General features: G+C 45.3%; 1 protein-coding gene across 1 annotated transcript; it reads right to left on the reverse strand.

Annotated features, from left to right (window-relative positions):
• Nucleotides 1-7,859: 7,859 nt before the first annotated feature.
• Nucleotides 7,860-10,274, reverse strand: LOC149343533 (uncharacterized). The gene is made up of 2 exons (XM_089542419.1): nt 10,125-10,274; nt 7,860-8,444 (listed from the first exon to the last, which is right to left on the reverse strand). Exons 1-2 carry the CDS (start codon nt 10,263-10,265, stop codon nt 7,860-7,862), a joined length of 726 nt encoding a protein of 241 aa, XP_089398545.1. The 5' UTR covers nt 10,266-10,274.
• Between the last annotated feature and the right edge of the window lie 10,689 nt (nt 10,275-20,963).

The raw sequence follows: 20,963 nt of genomic DNA on the forward strand, positions 1-20,963 counted from the left end.
AATATTATCTCTTCATTTCTGTCAATTTAGTACTCAAAAATCCGTGCAATGCGTAGCCTTTATGCTTTTGGGCAATTCGAAATTAAAACCTGCGTTCCTAAATTTGTGTGTTTAGGACTTCAGCCAGAGTGAGACTACGAATGTTAGTAAGCACTGAGTACGGCGTGCATTAAGGATCTAAATAAACGAAAACGTAAACATGTCCTGACAACAGCAAAACACAAGAGCAGGCCGTGAGGTGAAAAAGATGCAAACGAAAGCAAAGCAAAATAAGCAGACTTCACAGCAGTAGACTTCGCAGAGAGCAGCAAGCTCTCTTCTTTTTTTTTCGGCGCCCTCTTATTGAGCACCCGCAAAAGCATTCTTACTTTGTCGTTACTATCAGAAATCAAGACGTCTTAAAGAAGAGACTGCATAGGGTAATAAAAATGAGCTCTGTACTGGAAAGTGTTTCCGTTCGACATGCTGTCCTTTTCAGAAATTTTTGCTGCAGTTTCGTGCCTTTCCTTGGGATATATTATGGCTGTTTTCTCCTTGCACAAGTGGCTGCTGGTGACGCTGTTGTCAAAGGCTCGAAACTAGAATGAATAAAAATGTCTTGGCTAGTGCCTTCGTCCTACCGATGAGCTTTTATACTGCTTAGCAACATACAGCGACCTCGTGTAATAAAAGAAAGCAATAATAAACTGCTTTTCTTTCTTCTTTCACTGCCTCCTTCATGTTTCACATTTTGAAAGCAGCTCTCCTCCTCGTGTTGCGCGCGCACGCGCAAAACTTGCAAGGAACTTTAACGCCTCCTTAATTATATTGTCATGTGGCCACGAAAGCATCAAAACGAGTAAACTTTGTGTGATCGTATGGCAATTTTCAGTTGTCATTTAGCACTTATGAAATGTTGCGTACGGCGCTGCTTTTGTTGGTTTACTCATGTGTTTTTTAGAGTACCGCACTCCATACGGCATGAGAAGAGGCACATTTTGCTAGACTGATAACTTGGCGCAATGCTATCTTTATGGATTTATTTATTTGATGTTGTCCCTCCCAACAGTGACACTAACAAAATGGGGCAGTGAAAATGTACACCCTGTTAATATTTTATAGTCCAGGGGACTTCGCTTTTGGGCCATGGTTAGCTGCTCGTAATTCGTCTCCAGTGTTCAAGACCTCAGGCAGGGGAGTATTTGCGTCTTCACCTCTTCAAAGGTTTCGACTTCCACGGATGCTACAAGCGCCCTACTACACTACTTTTAAGCGAACTTCACTGGGCTCTAAGCTTCTGACAAATGTTTTTGGTTGGCTTTATGGGATTTAACGTCTAAAGGCAACTCAGGCTATGAGGGACGTCGTAGTCAGGGGCTTCGGATATTTCGACCATCTGGGACCCATTAACGTGCACTGACATCGCACTGTAAACGGACCTCTAGAATTTCACCTCCATAGAAATTCGACCGCCACGGCCGGGATCGAACACAGTTTTCGGGTGAGCAGCCAAGCACCATAAACACTGAGGCACCGCGGCGGCACAAAGGCTGTTTGGTTTGGTTTATTAGAGTTTAACGTCCCAAAGCGACTCAGGCTGAGGGACGCGCACAAAGGTTGCACAATAACGTAATTCTAACAGTATGATGTTTCGAAGTACAACTTTCAACGTTGCATCATATTATACATGTATTAATAGAAATGCTGACCGGTACAATAGACATCATGTGAGAAGAATAAGAGTGACTTAAAAATTTTAAATTGAGATGAGGGGACCATTCGTTGAATAATACATTATTCCCTCAGTTGTCCTAACTACGGGTCTTGCGTTGCTGTCTTACCTCTGGCCCGCTTACGAACGTCATGGCCTCGATGGCAATCATGAAATAAAGCAGCTGATATGGTGTACGGTTTTTGACAGTACGTCGTCCTAGTCGCGCGGTTTCTTCAACATCATGCGAGTGGTGCGGTGCGCAGCCGAAGCGTGTACAGCGTGTACAGGATAAGAGCCAGAACATAATTCCTAGCGTTGTTAAGCTAAAACGTTTGCTTCATACTTCAATTTACTCAGGCTATAGGAATGGGGGTGATGAGAATATGTTAATATGATAGATCCATTCTGTATCAGTCCGTGTTCTAAAGAGAGGTTATACTTAGGATAATCGCATACTGCTTTGAAATATTTTTATTTCCGACCACCGAAATTTAGGTTGGTTGATAATGTAGACTAAGTATTTTTAGCGAGTGAGTTCAGATAAGTTGCTTCTAAGGAGCATTTTGCGAGCACTAAATTTTGCTAAGCTTTCCTGGCAGGTCCTTTGGCATTACCTTCTTTCCGGACGTATGCTAGCTTTCTGACTGCCAAGGCGACTACCTCGTAGGCATTTGCCATTATAGCGTCCGAAAGCTTCCAGGCCTGTGGGAATTGATTAGACCCACGCGGCCTTCCACACATACTAAAGTGGTGTTCTACACTCGCTGAACCCTCCTTTATTATGAATACAGCAGTGGATGAAAACTTACTGGTGGCTGTTGTTCCTAAGGAGCACAAATTCAAAAGTAATATGGATGTCTGTCCAAATACGCAGCCTTAACCAGAATTAAAACATCCCTTTTTTTCGTAAACTCACCTCCCCTAAACTACGAATGTACAACGTTATCCTCAAAAGCCATCAAAAGCTACGACGGTTTTGTTCTCCTTTCTGTGTTTCGAATATTTTACGGCGAACACAAGCGCTCCGCATTAACAAGCAGAGAAACAAAAACATACGAAAACAAACTCGAGTGACTGATCGTGAAGGTTATCCTTTCACTATTTCCTTTCAATCCCCAGCCGTGAGATACGAAGATAGCCTTTACTGAAAACTGCGCTGTATTTCGTAGGCGTTAACACCGCACTTTCCATTTTTAGTGGAAGATAGCAGCAAAGTGACTATATTCAACGTCTTTCTGCCAAATCTTATCGTTACGCCCATGAAGAGTCTATATCACGCAGAAGATAAAAATATTGATGTCGAGGTGTCTCGTGCTCATAGTCCGCAACCTGCCCCAGCTGGTTTCAGCCGCCTGTTCTGAACTCAGTAAACCTTTGCTTGTAACATCTTATAGAGGTGCCGGGTATACAGGTCAGGAGCTAAGTAATTCAATAGCATCGTTTAATTAACGCGTAGGCTGCCCCCGTACGATTCATAGCTGGATAGATGCCAGCATGCACTCACAAAAAAGAAAAGACTAATACAAATTAACAAAAGATGAGCGTAGCAGTTTTCATTACGCAACTGCAACACCAAGCCAGTCACCATAATGAATCGATGGTCACGTCTAAAATGCTAAGGAAATGTTTGTACAATGTGCCAAGAGGAGGAACCCGGATAGAGAGCACTTCGAAGACCTCCGCAGGCTACCACTGCGCAGTGGAAGGTTTTAATGAACAAGAATCAGTAGTCAGCTTGCGAGAGGTTGCCACAATCACTGACAGGTACTCTAGCAGCGAGATTAATATAATGAGGTCTGTACTGAAGTCGTAAGGAAGCGGGTATAGAACGTTAGACGAAGGCAAAGGCAAATTTTGCTGCCAACCTGCAGCCACAATTACACATCACGATGCCATGAAAAGTACAAATAGAGTGCATGAGCTGGCAGCTCAGCAGTGCTGGGAAAAAAAGTGGTTTATTGCGTGAGGAGTAAATTCCAAAGGGCGCATTTAAATACATTTGTAAGCAACCACCTTCCAGTCAAAGGTATCATGCAGGCAACTTCAGCCTTTCATATCCGTACTGCAAGCCGAAAGAAACAGGCTGAAAAACTCAGAAAGTGGGCAACATTAGCTCTACAATTGCCGTTTCTAATTTAGTAGAAGCAGGCTGGAGACAAGGTGCTAGGTGACTATGGCATAGGTTCTAGGAATAGGAGGAGAGAGTTATCAGTAGACTTCGCAGATAGAAATAATTTACCGGTCATGAAAACCTTCCTCCGCAAACGAGCAAACATGAAGTGGCCGTGGAAAAGCCCCAATGGTGAGTCTGCAGATGAAATAGACTTCATACTGTGCGCTAAGCCTGGCAGCGTACAGGATGTGGAGGTGCCCGGAAAGGTCCGTTGTAGAGACCACGGAATTGTAAGGTCTCGCATTAGCTTAGATTTGAAAAGGGAATTAATCAAACGAGTGAAGCGGAAGGCGATTAACGAGTTAGCGTTAAGAGGGAAGGTAGAGGAATTCAGGATTTCGCTGCAGGGCAGATTTTCCGCTTTAACTGAAGAAGACGGCAGTAATGTTGAAAAGGTGAACTACAATCTCATAGATATCGTTACGAAGTAAAACCCAGATGTGTGTGCTAAGTGACAAAGGGGGCAATCTCGTTAGCAATATGGATAAAATAATTAAAATAGTCGAATAGTTATACATCAATCTATTCAGTAGCGAATGTATTCAGACCGTTACTGAGAGAGTCAGCAGAGCACTGTAGTCGGACATCCCGCCAGTAACGAAGGAGGAAGCAAAGAAAGCCTTAGGAGCAATGCAAAGGGGGAAAGCAGTCGGGTGAAGATCAGGTAACAGCAGATTTATTGAAGGACGGTGGAGAAATTGTGCTTTGAACCCTAGCTACCGTGTATACGCAATGTCTTGTGACCTCGAGCGTACCAGAAGCTTGGGAGAACGCTAACAGTATTTTAAATCATAAGAAAGGAGACGTGAAGCACTTGAAGAATTACAGACCGATCAGCTTACTGTCCGTTGCCTACAAGATATTTACTAAGGCAATCGCTAATAGAATCAGGACACCCTTAGACTTCAATCAACCAAATATTCAGGCAGTCTTTGTAAAGGATACCCGACAATAACCATACTCATGCTATCAGTCAGGTGATAGAGAAATGCACAGGACATAACCAACCCCTATATACAGAGTTCATTTACTACAAGAAAACATTTCACTCAGTAATAACCTCGGCTATCATGCAAGCATTGCGGAATCAGGGTGTAGAAGAGTGTTATGTGAAAATATTTTAAGATATTTAAAACTACTTCACAGCTACCATAGCCCTCCATAAAGTCGGCAGTAGAATTCCAATAAGAAAAAGTGTCAGACAGGAAGACACAATCTCGCCAATGCTATCCACCGCCTGTTTACAGGAGCTATTCCGGGGCCTGAAATGGGTACAGTTGGGGATAATATTTAATGTAGAATACATAAATAATCTGTGATTCGCTGATAAAATTGCCTTCCTAAGTTACTCACGACAAGAACTCGACCAATTTCCTACTCGCTTTTATTTATTAATGCATATGGGATTTTTTGCTCACGGCCAACGCCGCGGTCGACGACACCGGCTTTTCTGAGGCAGCGTCCCTTAACGCTTTCGTGTTAAAAGTATGTTCTACTGCAGTCATGAATTCAATTGCACGCCATTCCCGCTACGCCTTCTTTCGCTCAGACTTAAGCTCAAGGCCATTAGACCGAGTGTCACTCCACAACAGATTGCCTGCGAAAGGCCAGGTGAAATGATGTGATTAAATACTCTCCTGTGTAAGCCGACTTCCCAAAGGCGTTTTTAGAAAAAAGGTATTTCGTACACGAGGTACAAAAAGGTACACAAGGAAGACTGCATAAATACTTTATTAAGAACATAAACGGTGAAAATAGGCGAGACGGAAGCAGGCGGCAACACAGCGCGGTGCGTGCAACATACGGTCTCAACAACTGGACTGCAATCATACCCTCCAAAGTTCCATAACTATTTTCTTCACTAGAGATTAATAGCTTCCTATATATGGAAGAATTTCGGGTGCCGGTGCGAACATTACAAAAGCAACAGCGCTCGACTCATGTCATATTCTTCTGCGATACGATAACTCAAAAGCAAGCGCTCATAACCATGGCTTTAAGTTGGTAGTTACAGCTGCCTCCGAATGCAAAGAAAAAAATGTTCATAGACTCCTGTATGACTTTATGAGCCGCAGTACGTAAACCTAGACCATCTCCTGTAACCATTCCTCCGTTTAGAGGACGGAGTAGCACACATCACGACTAGGCCAACAGGAAAGCTCATGAAAAGCAGCTTTGCATCAAGAACACACCAAACGATTCGCACTCGATTCCTTTCAGCATGCCTTTCCTAATAATAAATTGAACTGAGTTGCGTAGATACGTGGAAGCAAAGCCTGCAAAAATCCAGATTAGGTGACTTGGCAGCGCTAGGTGCTGATGGTGAGAAGCCGAGAATGTTTGTACATCCAATAAAAGGCAACTACATCTTACCAGGGTTGGTATGCCGTACAGGTTTGGAGCAGAAGCACCGACTCTCAAAAGCGTTGGCTAGCTACTTGTTGTACGCAGAAAAGTGCCAAAGTACATTCTCCGATAGCTTCTCCAATTACTACTGCTGCCAGTTCCCGGTCGTATCGTTATCAACAATGGGCATGGTGTCATTGCCACGCAAAAGAGGTCTGTATTTTGTTTATGTCGTCTATTCATTCCATGAGATCTTTGCCGCTTTTCCATAGCAATACTAATTTGCTCTTACTGCGGAGGCTCCTTATTAAACAAAGCCGAAAGTTGGGCAAGTTGGATAACGTTCATGATGTAAAAATAGCGCTCAAGGAACAGAAGCGACGGAAAAGAAACGACGTAGACAAGCGCTAACTCTCAACTGAGGTTTATTGCTGACACGCGCCATATAATGTAGTCGCTTTAAAAACATAAAAACATAGAAGGGCGTGGTGCCCTACGTGCACACAATGGCACATGGGTTAAAGAAGTTAGGGAGCCATTATGGCGTCCAGGTGGTTTTTTGCGGGGCAAGTAAGTTGAGCAATTTATGCTCTCAGATACGGAACAGGCAAGAAGGTGTTGGTGATAAGCGAAAGAGGACTGGGTGCACCGTTAGGCACCGCGCCCCGTTTGTTCCCTGCAGCTTGGGTGTAGTGTATAAACTACCGTTGTCTTGCGGAGCTGTCTATGTAGGACAAACGGGGCGATGCCTCAACGTTAGGCAGGGTGAACACCGCAATTCCCTAAAACATCATTAAGGGAATCTTCCTGAGCATTGCCGGGAATGTAGCAAGAAAGAAGAGCAGAAGGGCAAAATTAGCAACCCGATTTTTATAGTACCGTCATACTTTTCAGACATCGTGATCAACGCGTACGCGAGATAATGGAGGCATACCATATAAGGAAATGTCAGAATCTTTGTATCAGTGAGCCATCTGTTAACTTGGCTGGCTGTGAAATCGATTTCTTAGCCTCAGCGTTGCATTGACTTACGTTTTTTGATAACGGTTCTTTAACTTATTCTTCCACAGCGATCAGTGGCTCCTGATGCTTCAATTCTATTTTTTCCCTCTGACTTGGTCTTTTGAGAAGGGACTGCGTGCGGTTGTTTTTATTTTTACGTTTTTAAAGTGACTACCCTAAATAGCGCATGTCAGCAATAAACCTATGTTGCGAGTTAGCGCTTGTCTGTGTAGTTTTCTTCCCGTCCCTTGCGTTCCTTGTTCGCTATTTTTATATCATGCTCCTTATTAAACGACTTTATTTATAACCGACACTTTACAATACCACTACTTCCTGGAACGAGTTGAATGCTATGAAATCGGCTCAAATGTGCAGTGATGTCTTTTCTCTGGAAGTTGCACTCAGCAAAAAACACGATGTTCGGCTTGCACACTGAGAAAACTCTTTGGCAAACATGAGAGCACCCTTTTACGGTATTGTGCGTTCCAAATAAAATGAGGAGCAGGCTCAAAGCAAGTTAGAAAGGACAGTCATTTATTTATTTTCTCCAGCAGACACTCACGGATATAGTCTGAAAAGTTTTCCTGGCTAGGCCACTATATTTCGATGCCTCTATATGCGGTCTTCCAGAAAGCAGTTCTCCCACTAGCGCCGGCGGAAACCCTGATGGCCGGCAGCCCATCCGGTGGCTCCGCCATATGCCGCTGGGCCATACCGCCCCGCTGTATATCCAGCTCCATCGTAGCCGTAAGGAGAGTACCCTCCGTACCCGTAGCCACCAAGAGCGCCGCCTCCTGGAGCGTAGCCGTACCCTGCGTACGGAACGCGGCCGTAGCCAGCTGCAGCGCCGCCATAGGGTCCATATCCGTATCCAGTGTATCCGCTGTATGCATTGTTGTAGCCTGTGCCCACACCCCTGGCGCCGTAGGCAGTGGGAGCAAACCCGGTCCTTGAGGCTACTGCACCAGCGGGAACCGGTGGGACGACCGGCGCGGCGTTGAAAACAGCGTCGGCGCTGGCACCCGGTGCAGTTCCTGGCTCGTTGGTGTCCACCGTGGCCCGGAAGCCATTGGCGTCGGCGATGTAGTTCACCCGGCGGTAGAGGCCGTACGCGTCCCTGTAGCCGTAGGATCCGGTCTTCGCGTTGCGCGAGTCTCCCTGCTCACTGCGGAACTGGCGGTTGCTGTACTCGTCCACATTGTCATAGCCGAAGCTGTACGGCTGAGGGGGCTGGAAAGAAAAGGTAAAAAATTTTATTAAGTCCACTAGTATTACAATAGAGCTTTAAAGAACAAAGTACAGGAAACCTTAACTATGAATGTGGAGCTTTCATTTATTCTTCTTTTCCGCACGTTGCAATAGACTTTCTGGAATTACGTTTTAAGTAAGAAATGTAGTCGTCCCGTTTCAGAGGTTCATTAAAGTTATATGTCTTATTCAAACAATTTTTCTTCTAAGGGAGTGGAAATAATCAATTTAACTCTGACCAATGGTGGTTAGTTGACACGAAATAAAAATAATCCACGCTATGAATCTTCTCCGTCAACAAGCAGATATAAATTGGATAATGCAAGAAGGCGTGCGTATGGAAATCCATTTATTTATTTTACTCCTATCATACCAATTATGCAGTTTTGCTTAAATTAAGGAATAAAGGAAAATAGATTCGTCAAGCACAGATATATCTAAATTAAAGCAAAATAATTGCCAAAAAAAGTCGAAAGTCGAAATCTCTGGCATTTCAGCGATATCGTATTTAACTCTTCTCACCGTGTAACCTGAGTGGTTATGCGGTTTTGTTTTGACATTCAGACATAATTGTTGCAGACCCCTTTGTCTAACGAAGGCGAAATTTAATGTGGACAAATTTTTATATGCTTGAATCCATTTGCGTCTAGGCATCTGAGCACTGCAGGAAGTGTAAGGCTTGCGCATGTTCTTCAATTTGTGCAAAGACAACTCGGCTTCAATACCTTGTGGCTCCTTAGGTTCCCAACTGCAGGTGCCCCAATTCGTCAGCCAGCGTAATAACCTCAGTGTTCGTGCATGATGTGACTTACACCTAAAGGTTACCTTCGTAATCTGTGATAATTTTCTTGATAAGAAAATCAGGTGACGCATGACGGAGGACCTAAGCTAACAAAGTTGCGCGGTGAATGTTGAAAATAATACGCAGACAACTAACTCATTGTTCAGCAGTCTGCGTGGAGAGCCACTGTTTACGTTAGAGAACGGGAAATTGGAAGTGGTAAGAGAGTATATCTGCTAAAGGCAGGTAGGCGCCGCAGGTACGGACCAGGAGAGTGAAATAACTAGGCGAATAATAATGGAGTATAATGCATTTTGCAGGCGGTCTCACATCACGAATAGCAGCACACTAGTATCCCTAAAAAAAAGTGCAGAAAAACTTTGTCATAGCGCTACTTACCTCTGGGGCAGAAACATAACGGATAATATATGTAATAGGCATACAGCAGCTATATCTTAATGGTGAGAACCCACGGGGCAGAAATATCGAATCTGAAGAAAAGGACTGAACTTGATTGGAGGAGAGTACAGCCAGTTACCCCTGGCTGTGTAAATAACAGGCGTAAAAGAGAAGACTGCTCAGATTATAAAGGCAGGTTAGTGATATCGCATTCGAAGTCAAGAAAAATGTGACGGACCGCGATGTTATTGCGAATGTAAAGCAACCGAAGCTCTATATCAGTAACTGATTGCATTCCAAGAGAACGCAAATGCATCAAACACACACTGGAGTCATGTGGACCGAGCAGATTAGGAACTACAGCTTGGAGATACTGCCGAAGCTGGCAGAGAATAGGGTTAATCGGAGAGATAGGGGAGGGACCTTTGTCCTACAGCGGGCATACTTAAGCTGGTAATGTTGATGTCGATGATGATACCTACAGAAGCATAGTCCGCGTATCCTCGGTAAGCATTGGCGGCCACCGGCGCAGCATAGCCACCGAAGCCGGGACCAGGGTACCCGCCTGCTGTGTAGTGGTTGTGAAGCCCGTAAGCTTTCGACGCCAGGAAGACCAACAGCATTTGCGCCTGTGGAAAATCACAATTAAGCAATTAAAAATGTTCGCTCTTTCATTTTGTTCTGTATTAAATGGAAACCTCAGTTGCTGCAGAACACTGTAAACTTAATTCATCTGTATGATTGCAAACTATGTCCGTTTAAGTTGGCATTTAACATACGCTTGCTGCTATTCCTTGCGGTTTATGCAGGATCAAAACAAATTCTTTATCTTGTGGGGTTACTGGCACGGTTTGGACCCTGAACTCAGGGCCAACGCCACTCCGCTAGCTCGACCACACCTGTGGCCGCGAAGAACAACACCTCCGAGGAATAAGCCCGCAGGCACAACCTTTAATTGGGATCTCCCAATGTCTTTCCTCGGTCGTGCGCAGGCAGCAGCGGCAGGCAACAGGCACAGGACACAGGCACAGGAGACAGGCACATAACAGTTCGGGTCACCTGGGCCGCCGCTGATGTCGCGTCCGCTCTCTCTCAAGGCTCGCTGTCAACTCTCCATCCGACTGTCCCGTGGGCGCGGCCCGCGCGGCCGCCGAAACCGAGAGCGGTGGGCAAGGAGGGCTGCCCACGTGACGACGCGTAGTCGCGGGCGCCTCCCCTCCGCTCCCTCCACCGCTGCGCCTAGTCGGGGGGCCGCCAGAGGAAGAGCCGCGGTAGGCCACGAGAGAGAGAAGGGTGCATCCGGCGGGCGAGGGGCAACATGGATCCTCACAATCTACTTAAAACTTTCTCTCTGCGCAGTGTGCACCTCGTGCTGAAGATTGCTTCTTCATGCCAACCACTGATGTTGCAATGCGCAGCCAAAGCTTTAAAACTTTAGTACAGAACGGAACCCATTTGTCGGCGTTTCGTGCTTTATTCATGTAATTTCACTAATGTGCTTTTTTTGCTTCCGTGTCATATTTGCTGCTCTTATGCATGCTACGTAGGAGCTTTCTCTTTTTGTCTAGCTAATTGTGAATTTCCAATTTTGTGCTTCAGTGCACACACTGAGAACCGAAACTAACCTGAAGCTGTGAAAGCCTGTATGATCTCCAAGTAGGTATGCTGTAACTGTCTAAGCATTGAGAAAAAAAATGCACCGAAACAATGACAGTGCATATCAGTGAGCAGGTTTCTGCAGTTAAAGCAAACGAATCAACCCTCTTATAGCTACAGGGATGAAGCTTTGGGGCGTATAGAATGCGTTACGAAAAGATGAAATTCAACAAACAATATTTCCAAGCTATCTCCTCTCTGAGATTGCAACACTTCGGTTAAAGCGGATCATAGTTACGAATTGCATTTCAATATTTTTCACGCTATCTTCCTTCTTCTGAGATTTCTATCGCGCAAAGGCGGATCGAGGACGACGTCGTTCTTCGTCGTCGTTGATGAAATGGTACGTAAAACCCATTTTGCTCTCTCATGGAAGATAACCTGGAGATTAATGGCGTTAAACCGATTGTTAAGTGAGAACTTTATAAACTTTCTAAGCGCTCTGTTGGACAAAGAAAGAAATTCTTTTCAGGACCAAACTGCCAGCCCACGCAGACGTCGTTCACTATACAAATTATCCTAACTTAGCAGTTAACGAAATGAAACTCAATAAACAAATTTTAAGTGAAACAGCCTGCTGGCCAGTTCACAAAGCCTTAGACGGCTATGTCATATCACTTTGTGATCCGTGGACAAACTCAATCCGTAAAGCTCTGCAGCGAAATGAAACTTGGAACACATTTTCCCCAAGAAATGAAAAACTATGCGCATAAGGCGCTTCAAGTACAACGTGCGCTAATCATGATTAGTGCCCACGGCGCCCCAATCGAACGGCTTACACCACTGTAGCAAGTCATCCATCCACCTTTACGTGCGCCGCTTGGTGCAAGGGAAAGAAAAGGCACCGCCAACACCGCAGTGGTTTTTTTTTTTGTATTTTTAGAGCTGCTGCGCAAAAATAAATGCTTGGAATCATGATATTGACTACGTAGTTCTAATTTCGCGCCATGTTCATTGCAACGCGTTATCGGCAGTTGCTGCGGTAGCACCGAGCATACAACACGCTTCCTGCGCTCTTCCGGTTCTGTGCGGAAAAAGCTTCTGATATCGTCTAGCTGCAAAGCTTCAATGAACGCTTTTTCCTTTGTTTCAGAAACTGTTATGGCAGCGTCTAGACCCTGGCTTCGAACTTATCATTTTCATTGTGCACAATTTGTACTAATTTTAAAGTTATTAAACTCTAACTAATTAAACTGTACTTAATTTTTCCCAGGAGCTCACTTCAGCCGCGGCTGATAGTCTGGTCCTAAAAAGATTTTCTTAACACTTTCCACTGACTTTTCGGTCATTTTTAAAAACACTCTCAGACATCATCATCATCATCATCATCAGCCTGACTGCGCCCACTGCAGGGCAAAGGCCTCTCCCATGTCTCTCCAATTAACCCTGTCCTTCGCCAGCCGCGGCCACCTCATTCCCGCAAATTTCTTAATCTCATCCGCCCACCTAATTTTCTGCCGTCCCCTGCTACGTTTGGCTTCTCTTGGAATCCACTCCGTTCTTAAGCACCATCGGTTATCTTGCCTTCACATTACATGCCCTGCCCAAGCCCATTTCTTCCTCTTGATTTCAACTAGGATATCATTAACGCGCGTTTGTTCTCACACCCACTCCGCCCGCTTCCGATCTCTTAACGTTACACCTATCATTTTTCTTTCCATAGCTCGCTGCGTTGTCATTAACTTCAGCTGAACCCTCCGCAAAAATTCTGAGCCCAGCAACAGCCAGTAATTCAGATTCAAAAGCACACGTAAGTAGAGCGATACGAATGAGAGAGCTGGATTTTCTTAGTAGCCATATAAATCTCTTAACACAAAATCATGGGCATGAAAGAATGTAATGGAACGTTCGTTCTGCAGTGAGGTTCACCCACAAACTAGCACAGCATGCATGGTGCCCTGTCTTTTAGCAGCTCCTGTCTTCTTTTGACTCCGGTCATTCACCAATAGAGCCGTACACAATATCCCAGTTTCCTATCATCAGCAGGATCCAAGATTTTTCAGTAAAGTTGCTGATCAGTCTAATGGAAGCTAGGTTTTGTAGTATGGTATGTTTTCATTAAATATGCGTTTCCTTTCAGAAGGAGTCTGTGGAGTTTTAGTGTCTCACCTTCGGAAACATTCCGGTTCTTTTCTGTCTTCACAAGTGGCGCCCGGCGGAACAGCAGATGAAGGGTATGTGGCTGAGGCGGAGACAAATGTCTTGTGGTGCCGTCTTGGCTCCTTCGGCAAAATCACGCAAAAATGAAAAAAAATGCACTTTCACTCTTAACCCCTCTCTCAGCTTTCACATTGCGCAGTTTCTTCTTCTTTTGCACTGTTGCGTGGACGGCAATGGAAAGTGCATGAAGTCCAACCCTTTGAGGACACCTGGCAGGCGTGAGCGACCTAAACTTGCGTGAAAAAATTTCACGCCTCCCCTGCTTTCGCCAAGCGCCCTCAGAAGCGCAAAACGTTGGAGGCTTTTGAGTTCGAGTAGTTTTTTTGTTGTAGTTGCTGTTGTTTCGTCAAAGAAACAGACAGGAGCTCTTTATTGGCAAACAGAGAATTTAGCCGGCGCTTACCTCTGTTGTGGTGTTCATGCCCTGTGTTTGACTGAGCGTAAGAGCAATTAATATATTCGAATCTATAAACTTCTCGTGCCTTCCATGGTGTTTGCTTTCCACATTGTTACGCCCTAATGAGTGTAAGATTAATGAATATACAATAAATATCGAAGTATGGCCTGCTGGTTTCCGCAGAAGTGACAAGAACAAAAACCTATGTATTCATTTATAAAACAAAATACCTACAATGCTATACTTTTTCTCTCAATGTATCTCACTTACACAGCGCTCCAAAGCTATTATGAATTCTTCAATATCGTGAAAAGTATGAATTCTCCTGTCGCGGAAGTGCGGAGGTGCTCCTGCAACACTCGATAACGACGGTCGCTTAAGCCACTCGCAGTGAATCGAGATCATGTTTGAAGCTTTAGGTAGCTGGGCGTTGATCGAAAGGTACAAGGGGCATTCAATAAAGATTTCCCTTGACTCACTTCTGTTTATTGCAGGATGCTAAAACTGCGCAAGTATAATGACTTATGTCCCTGTAGCTGAGGTGCCAATGTGCAACTCTGAACTAATAATGGCCTGTCTTTTACAGGTGCTGAATTGGTGTGAGGTGTGATAATGAATGCAGTGGAATACAAAGCAGTCATCAAGTTCTTGTACTTGAAAGGCCGCTCTCTAATAGAGACGTTCGATGAGATAAAATAGGTTTATGAGGAGGATTCCCCATCATATGATGTAGTGAAGAACTGGCATCGTCAATTCAAATGTGGTCGGACACCGGTGGAAACGGCTCCGATTGCAGGGCGACCCTTCTCCGCTATCGGTGAACGCACAATACAGCAAGTGGAGGCTGCCATTTTGGGAAATCGCCGCGTAACGATTCGAATCCTAGCCCAAAATGTCAAGATTAGTGTTGGGTCCGTGGAAACTATCATTTAGAACCATCTTCACACGCGTAAGGTATCCACTTGCTGGGTTCTCCGGCTACTCGCACCTTTCAAAAAGCAGGAACGAGTCATATGCTCCCAGGATCATTTGACCATGTGTCATGGAAACCAGGAGGACTTTTTCAACAGAGTGATTGCAGAGGACAAAAGCTGGGTCCATCACTATGATCCAGAGACTAAAGTCCAGTCGATGCAATGGAAGCACTTAGGCTCACCGTCTCCAAAGAAAGCACGCGTCTAGCCCTCGGAGGCCAAGGCCATGCTCACAGTCTTTTGGGACCAACACGAAGTAATCTTGATGGATTTTCTATAAAAGGGTACCACGATTACTGGGGCATGCTATGGTCACTGCTGCAGAAATTGTGGGAGGCCATTAAAAGCAACAGGCGTGGCATGCTCAACAAAGCTGTCCGCCTTCTGCAAGACAATGCCCCAGTTCACAGCTCACACGTTGCCCTGATGGATGCACGCTGCTGCGGCGTTGAAATTCTACCGCATCCCCCTTATTCACCCGACCTCGCACCATCGGATTTCCACCTCTTTCCAACAATGAAGTCATATTTGAAAGGCAAGCATTTCCCAGATGATGAGACTCTGATTTCTGAAGTCACAACATGGTTGTTGGGGCAACCTGTCTACTTCTAAAAGCGAGTTGTTTACAGGTGCATAAAAAGATGGGAGAAGTGTGTATCACTGGGTGGCGCCTATGTAGAGAAGGACTATTAAATCTGCAAAGTTGCGATGCTCTCCATCTAAAGGAAGTGCGTCAGGGGAAATCTTTATTTAACACCCCTCGTAATGCTGATTAGGGTCGTGATCCTATAGCATATAAACGGCTGCTTATACACCGAAAATGCTGAAACCTCTCGAATCTTAAATGCAACTTTTTAACCAATGCGACAGCAGCTACTATATTCAGTGCATTTTATTTCTTTCCTGCCTAGTGCTTCAGCTCTACACGTAACCTGCTTTATCAAACTTACAGCCACTCACCAACCAATGAAAGCCAGTGATGGTACCCAAACGGTAAATATGCACATAAAATAAATATTTTTTTGATTTAAAAGAACGAAACATATGCTTGTTCCCAGTTTGTTCATGTGCAAATAATAAACAATTTTGATATGCCTCATGAAATAGTGGCCGCCACCTTAGTTTGTAATCATGATTTCTTCTCCGTTCACGCTTACTTTCAAACGCATTTCTGAAAAAGAAAAACAAAGTGTGCTGAAATACTGAAGCGAAATCAAAGAGCTTTTATTACAAAAGAAATGCGAGGAGTAAATGCCTGGCACACCGATTATATTCCGCGCCGCATATACCTGTGGGCTTGGCCACAACCGCGCGCAGCAGTTAGCATGTCTTCCCCCTCCTACTCTTCCTGGAAGGACGCTATGCTAGCCGCTGACCCTATCGACCTGCTGAGGCAGGTCGATTGGTCCAAACGAAAAAAAGAGGTGAGTGGGCTCCTGTACCACTAGGTGCCGTCTCGGGCTACTTGAACAGCTTCAACTGTCGGCCATTTAATCAAGGTTCTTCCTCCTCTTCCTTCTGCCGCTGCCATGAGAGCGCTTGATAAAAAAGTTCAAGTGAGCTTGATCTGCCGTACTCAAAAACGAACCTCGAAGCGATATGCGTGTTAAAATTGGATACACAGCCAAACCCACGCTACAAACAGCACCAGCGTGATTACCAAGAGAAAACAGAGGTTAAAGCTTGCTACACTGGCATAGTTGTCTTCTTGCAGTCGTTACCACCAACCATGCATAACCCAATCTTTTAAAATAAAAACTTATCGGAGGGGTCTATTAAGCTCCTTCTTAAGGGAACCAAGCGGTCGCATAATGGGTTAATTCCCGTATATGCAAAAGGTCATTTCTACTTTACATTCAGAGATCCCTAAGAATCCTCCTACCGCTCCATCCACAGCAGTGCAGCGGTTAAGCGAAGCGCCGCCGCCCTGCGATAGCATGTGCTGACTACAGTGGGCACTTTGCGGCCCAGGCTGCTCTTCCCGAGTGACTAATCATTAATTTATCTGCCTCCTGCCACGATGCGCAATTTTGCCACTATCCGGTGGGCATGTTTTGATGATACCACAAGGCCAAGTGACATAGGCGGCCCACCTGTCTCCAAGGTTGCTCTCCGTGGACCACATGCCAGAGCAATGCCCGTGAGTTTTAGCTCAGAACACCGACGTCGACAACGCCGACACAGGTGGAAAATAAAGCCTCGAATGCTGTCACGTTAATAAAATCTTCGAAAATGGAGAATTGGAGGCACAGCTGCGGGCAGTACACAACCCTGGCAGGTGTCTGCTTCTGGACACGTTACATGGAGCTCTATGTAGAAACAAGGAAAACGACGGAAGATATAGCGTGCTTAGGCCAGATGCAATTACGTTCGAATTCGGTATTCATTCTCCGAATGGGCCCTCCCTGCCTTGCATTCATTGGTCACTGGGAGTTCCCATACAACTCCTGGCTGAATGGTAGAGCGGCTAAGCGATGCGATGTGCCACTACCCTGAGATGGCAGGTGCTGCCACTGGCGGGACTTACGAGACCCAAGTTCTTCTTCCCGAGCAACTTGTCGCAACAAATCATGAATTGAAGTGCAACCTGCCGCGGTAGGCAATTTGCTTCGAATCCGGCGGGCAGGTAGTGATGACACCCGATTGCTTTACCTATGTGGACCACCTGCCTCCTACGTAGCCTGGCTGAAGATTTCTCGTGGATTTCTCGCTGACGGCCAACGACGTCAACGACGGTGCCATGGGATCTTGGTGGCCCGCCTGCCACACTCAAAGGGACCGCACAGACAACACCTAAGGGACTGAGTGGAAGTTCTAGTGGTTGAGTACGGAAATAATTATCTCTCATGGCACTCGACTCTGCCAAAGACAGTTGACACGTCGCAGCATTTACGCCTATCGCTCGCGCATGCATTCAATTTCACAGGCAAGCGGTGCATAGCGCGAAAATTTTCAGGTTACTAACTTGATATCTGTACCCCGCGGAGCGTAGGTCGCGCCCAAATTCGGAACTACAGGGTCATTGGCAGTCCGGTTTTCCGCTTACAGACCAGTCAGCCGGGCAGCACGCGAGTCTGAAAAGCGGGGAATATGAGATGACCCTCGAATTGCGGTGGCAAGCAGCTGCTACATTCCTTCACTAAGCCAAGAAGAACCGCGAAGAAAGCAAACGGGGGCATGGTGAAACAGAATAGCAAAAGAGGGTACGGGTTCTATACAAGTTGTGCTTTTGGCACTTTCGCGAACGAGCAAAATGGGGTGCGTTTTAGAATCGCGGGCGTATTAGAAGCGGGGGCGTGATAGAATATAGTAATTAGGGCATTCTCAACCAGGCAACATTGTACATATTGCAAAGTTTTACTGCGTACATTGAATGCAGTAGTAAGTGACATGCATATCTATATCGGGCGGTTGTTCCCGGGACATGTCAACTAGACAACTTTATCATTTATCGCATAACTCTAAGAGCCTGGTTCTCATCGCTGCCCTGCACGGTAAGCTCTTTCAACCTCTCTAGTAGCGTGCTGAGCTACCAATGGATATATTAGCTTTGATAAAAAGTTCTCTTTTTCTCCAACGAACTTTTGCGCAGTGAAACTCTTGAGACTTCTGAGCTCAACAAGGCATCGGCTGTTGGTGAAGGTTGATGATCGGAGACAAGTCCTCAAAGAACGGCACCGGCGCCTGCATTCCTAACCTTGCGGCTGCTTACAGCGCCATCATCAACTACAAACTTCGAATGCCAACTCCCACTCTCCTCTAACTTTGCTTGTAGTGTTTCTTTCTTTTAGATGCTTAATCTATAGTGAGTTGCATATAACCGTCAATACGATAGCGCTTAACACTTGTATAAACGAGAACATACGGTGCAGTGCTGCTAGAGGAGTGTAGTATCGTTGCCACAACCGCAAACGGCAAATCACGACGCATTCGGCAGCGACCTTTAGTATTAGCGAGTGCTCGTTTCATCGAGTCGTTGGAAAACAGGGCAGGCTCATTCATTGAGTAAGCAGAATCTAGGCTACCGAGAGATAAAGTTGGCCTGGGCAACCACCCTGTGGTTAAAAGTCGCGGGTAGTTTACCTGGTCTTATTTTCTAGCTCTATGTTTGCTTTCATTTGCTGCTTTTGATGCACTACGTGCCACCGCAAGCATCCGCTTCCTTTTACAACTGCTAGGCAGCATGCATAGCATATCTCTCGCTTGATTTCGCTCTTTGACTTGTCATAGCCCTCACGCGGCCTTCAGCGGCCATAGCTACCATTCACGGTGATGACTTCGAAAGCATAGCGAGAGAGACTACTAGTTAGAACAGGCAGAGCGAGGAGTCGCTGCGATGGCCGAGTGCTCCAAGACCTCGGGAAGCTTAGCGCGTCTCTGGTGTGAATTCAGAATGTATTGACATTTTTTTCTGCTTCGTACCGTTCTGCCGCGAAGGTTCTGAAGTTCGGAAGCATCAAAATGGCACCTGACAGCTGCAACAAAGAAAATAAAAAACAGCCGTCCTGCCGGTATAATTATGACCAGCTTCTCTTGCTGTCTTTGCTGAAGCAAATCATAGTATATTACCAATTCATTATTCTTATTTTTTTTCTGCTGTACCTTCCCAGTCTTCAAGCCCGACTGGGCAATAAACAACCAGTGAAACAAAATTCACTGCATTCATTCTTCAACTCTGCCTCAGTACGCTCTCATCTGTATTTTAGGTGTGTCTGCGTTTTAGGTGTTTCCGGTGGATCCTGAGCAAAGGGTCAGATTTGTCCAAAATTTATCTTTTGATAAAGTTGCCTTCAAGCGAAAAAAGTAGCAATGTTTAAATGTTTCGAAGATTCATGTTAGGAGATAATTTAGTTCGATGTAAAAAAAGCTTCAATATAAAATTACGCTCACCAAATGCACACTGTTCCATGAATTTTCGGGTCTGCTGTGTAGCCCATATCAAAAAGTAGCCGCCCGTCAGTCTCAGACAACCACTGTGTAGCGTTCTGGTTAGAAACCCAACAACCTGAAAATGTCATCTCGGCCAATCCTGCCATCTTAAAAGCAAGCATCGTATACAAGATATTTTCAGCGTACAAACACCCGGCAGCTTGCTCCAAACAAGACTGCTGACCATTCAATTGCCGGCAGCGAGATTTTTTAGGAATAAAAACTTGTTGTACACCCAGAAACCTACGTCGTGCTTTTTTTTCCGCAACTGAACACCTGGGTGGTCAACCCGCAGAATGGAATGCTTCCAGAAAATTCATTACCCTCTAGGCTGATATCCGCGATTTGACATCGCGAATATCACCCAACCCTGTTCCTTATTGAGACTGTAAAACGAGGGCTCGCTAACTCCAAAGGTCACTGCCGTACGTGTTGCGATTGACCGTTTGCGGTTATGACTATGATAGTTCACTCCACCAGCAGCGCTACCGTACTCCGCTGTACTATTTGGTCGTCGTGCTGTTTTTCCCTGTGCTCTTCTGTCGTCATGCTGTTTTTTTGCAATGCTATTCTGTCGATGTGCGGTTTTTTTCCGGTGTGCTGTTTTGAAGCGTGCCGTTTTTTCACGGTGTTGTTTTGTCGCTGTGCCTTTCTTTCCCTGCGCAGTTTTGTCTCTGTGCCACTGCTTGTGCGCTGATATGACGCATGCTGTTTTGTCACGTGCTGTTCTTTCATGGCGCCCAGCATTCTGCATCACAGTACTTAAGCTCCAACCTGACGGACCTGCTGAACTAATCTTTCTCATTATGCTAACATTTTAACAGTTCTACATTGCGCCACTGTATTTAAAATGTTAAATGCATTTAATATGCAAGATCAACTACCCTGCAATGTGTTTATAAGTCATCAACCATATATGTGGCTAAGTACCGGCGGCAATACATGCCTTCCAAAAATAACGTAACCTGTAAACTGCAATCGTCACTTGTATTTTGTGCTTTCAGAAACGTAGGTCCTATATTTTTATACGGAGTATCCTCCAGCAGAATGCTCAGCGAGACGTGCCAAGTTCCGATGTTACAAAAACACTGGACACTTTAGCATTAGCTGAGAAAAGACCCAAATGCCTTCTTTCGTTCTTGACGAAATCGACTCCCGCCGTACTCGGACCAATCTCGGTCGAACGGCTGTCAACAGATATGATG

Source organism: Amblyomma mixtum, chromosome 5 (assembly GCF_055824585.1).
Source record: "Amblyomma mixtum isolate Tamu chromosome 5, ASM5582458v1, whole genome shotgun sequence".
NCBI lineage: Eukaryota > Metazoa > Arthropoda > Arachnida > Ixodida > Ixodidae > Amblyomma > Amblyomma mixtum.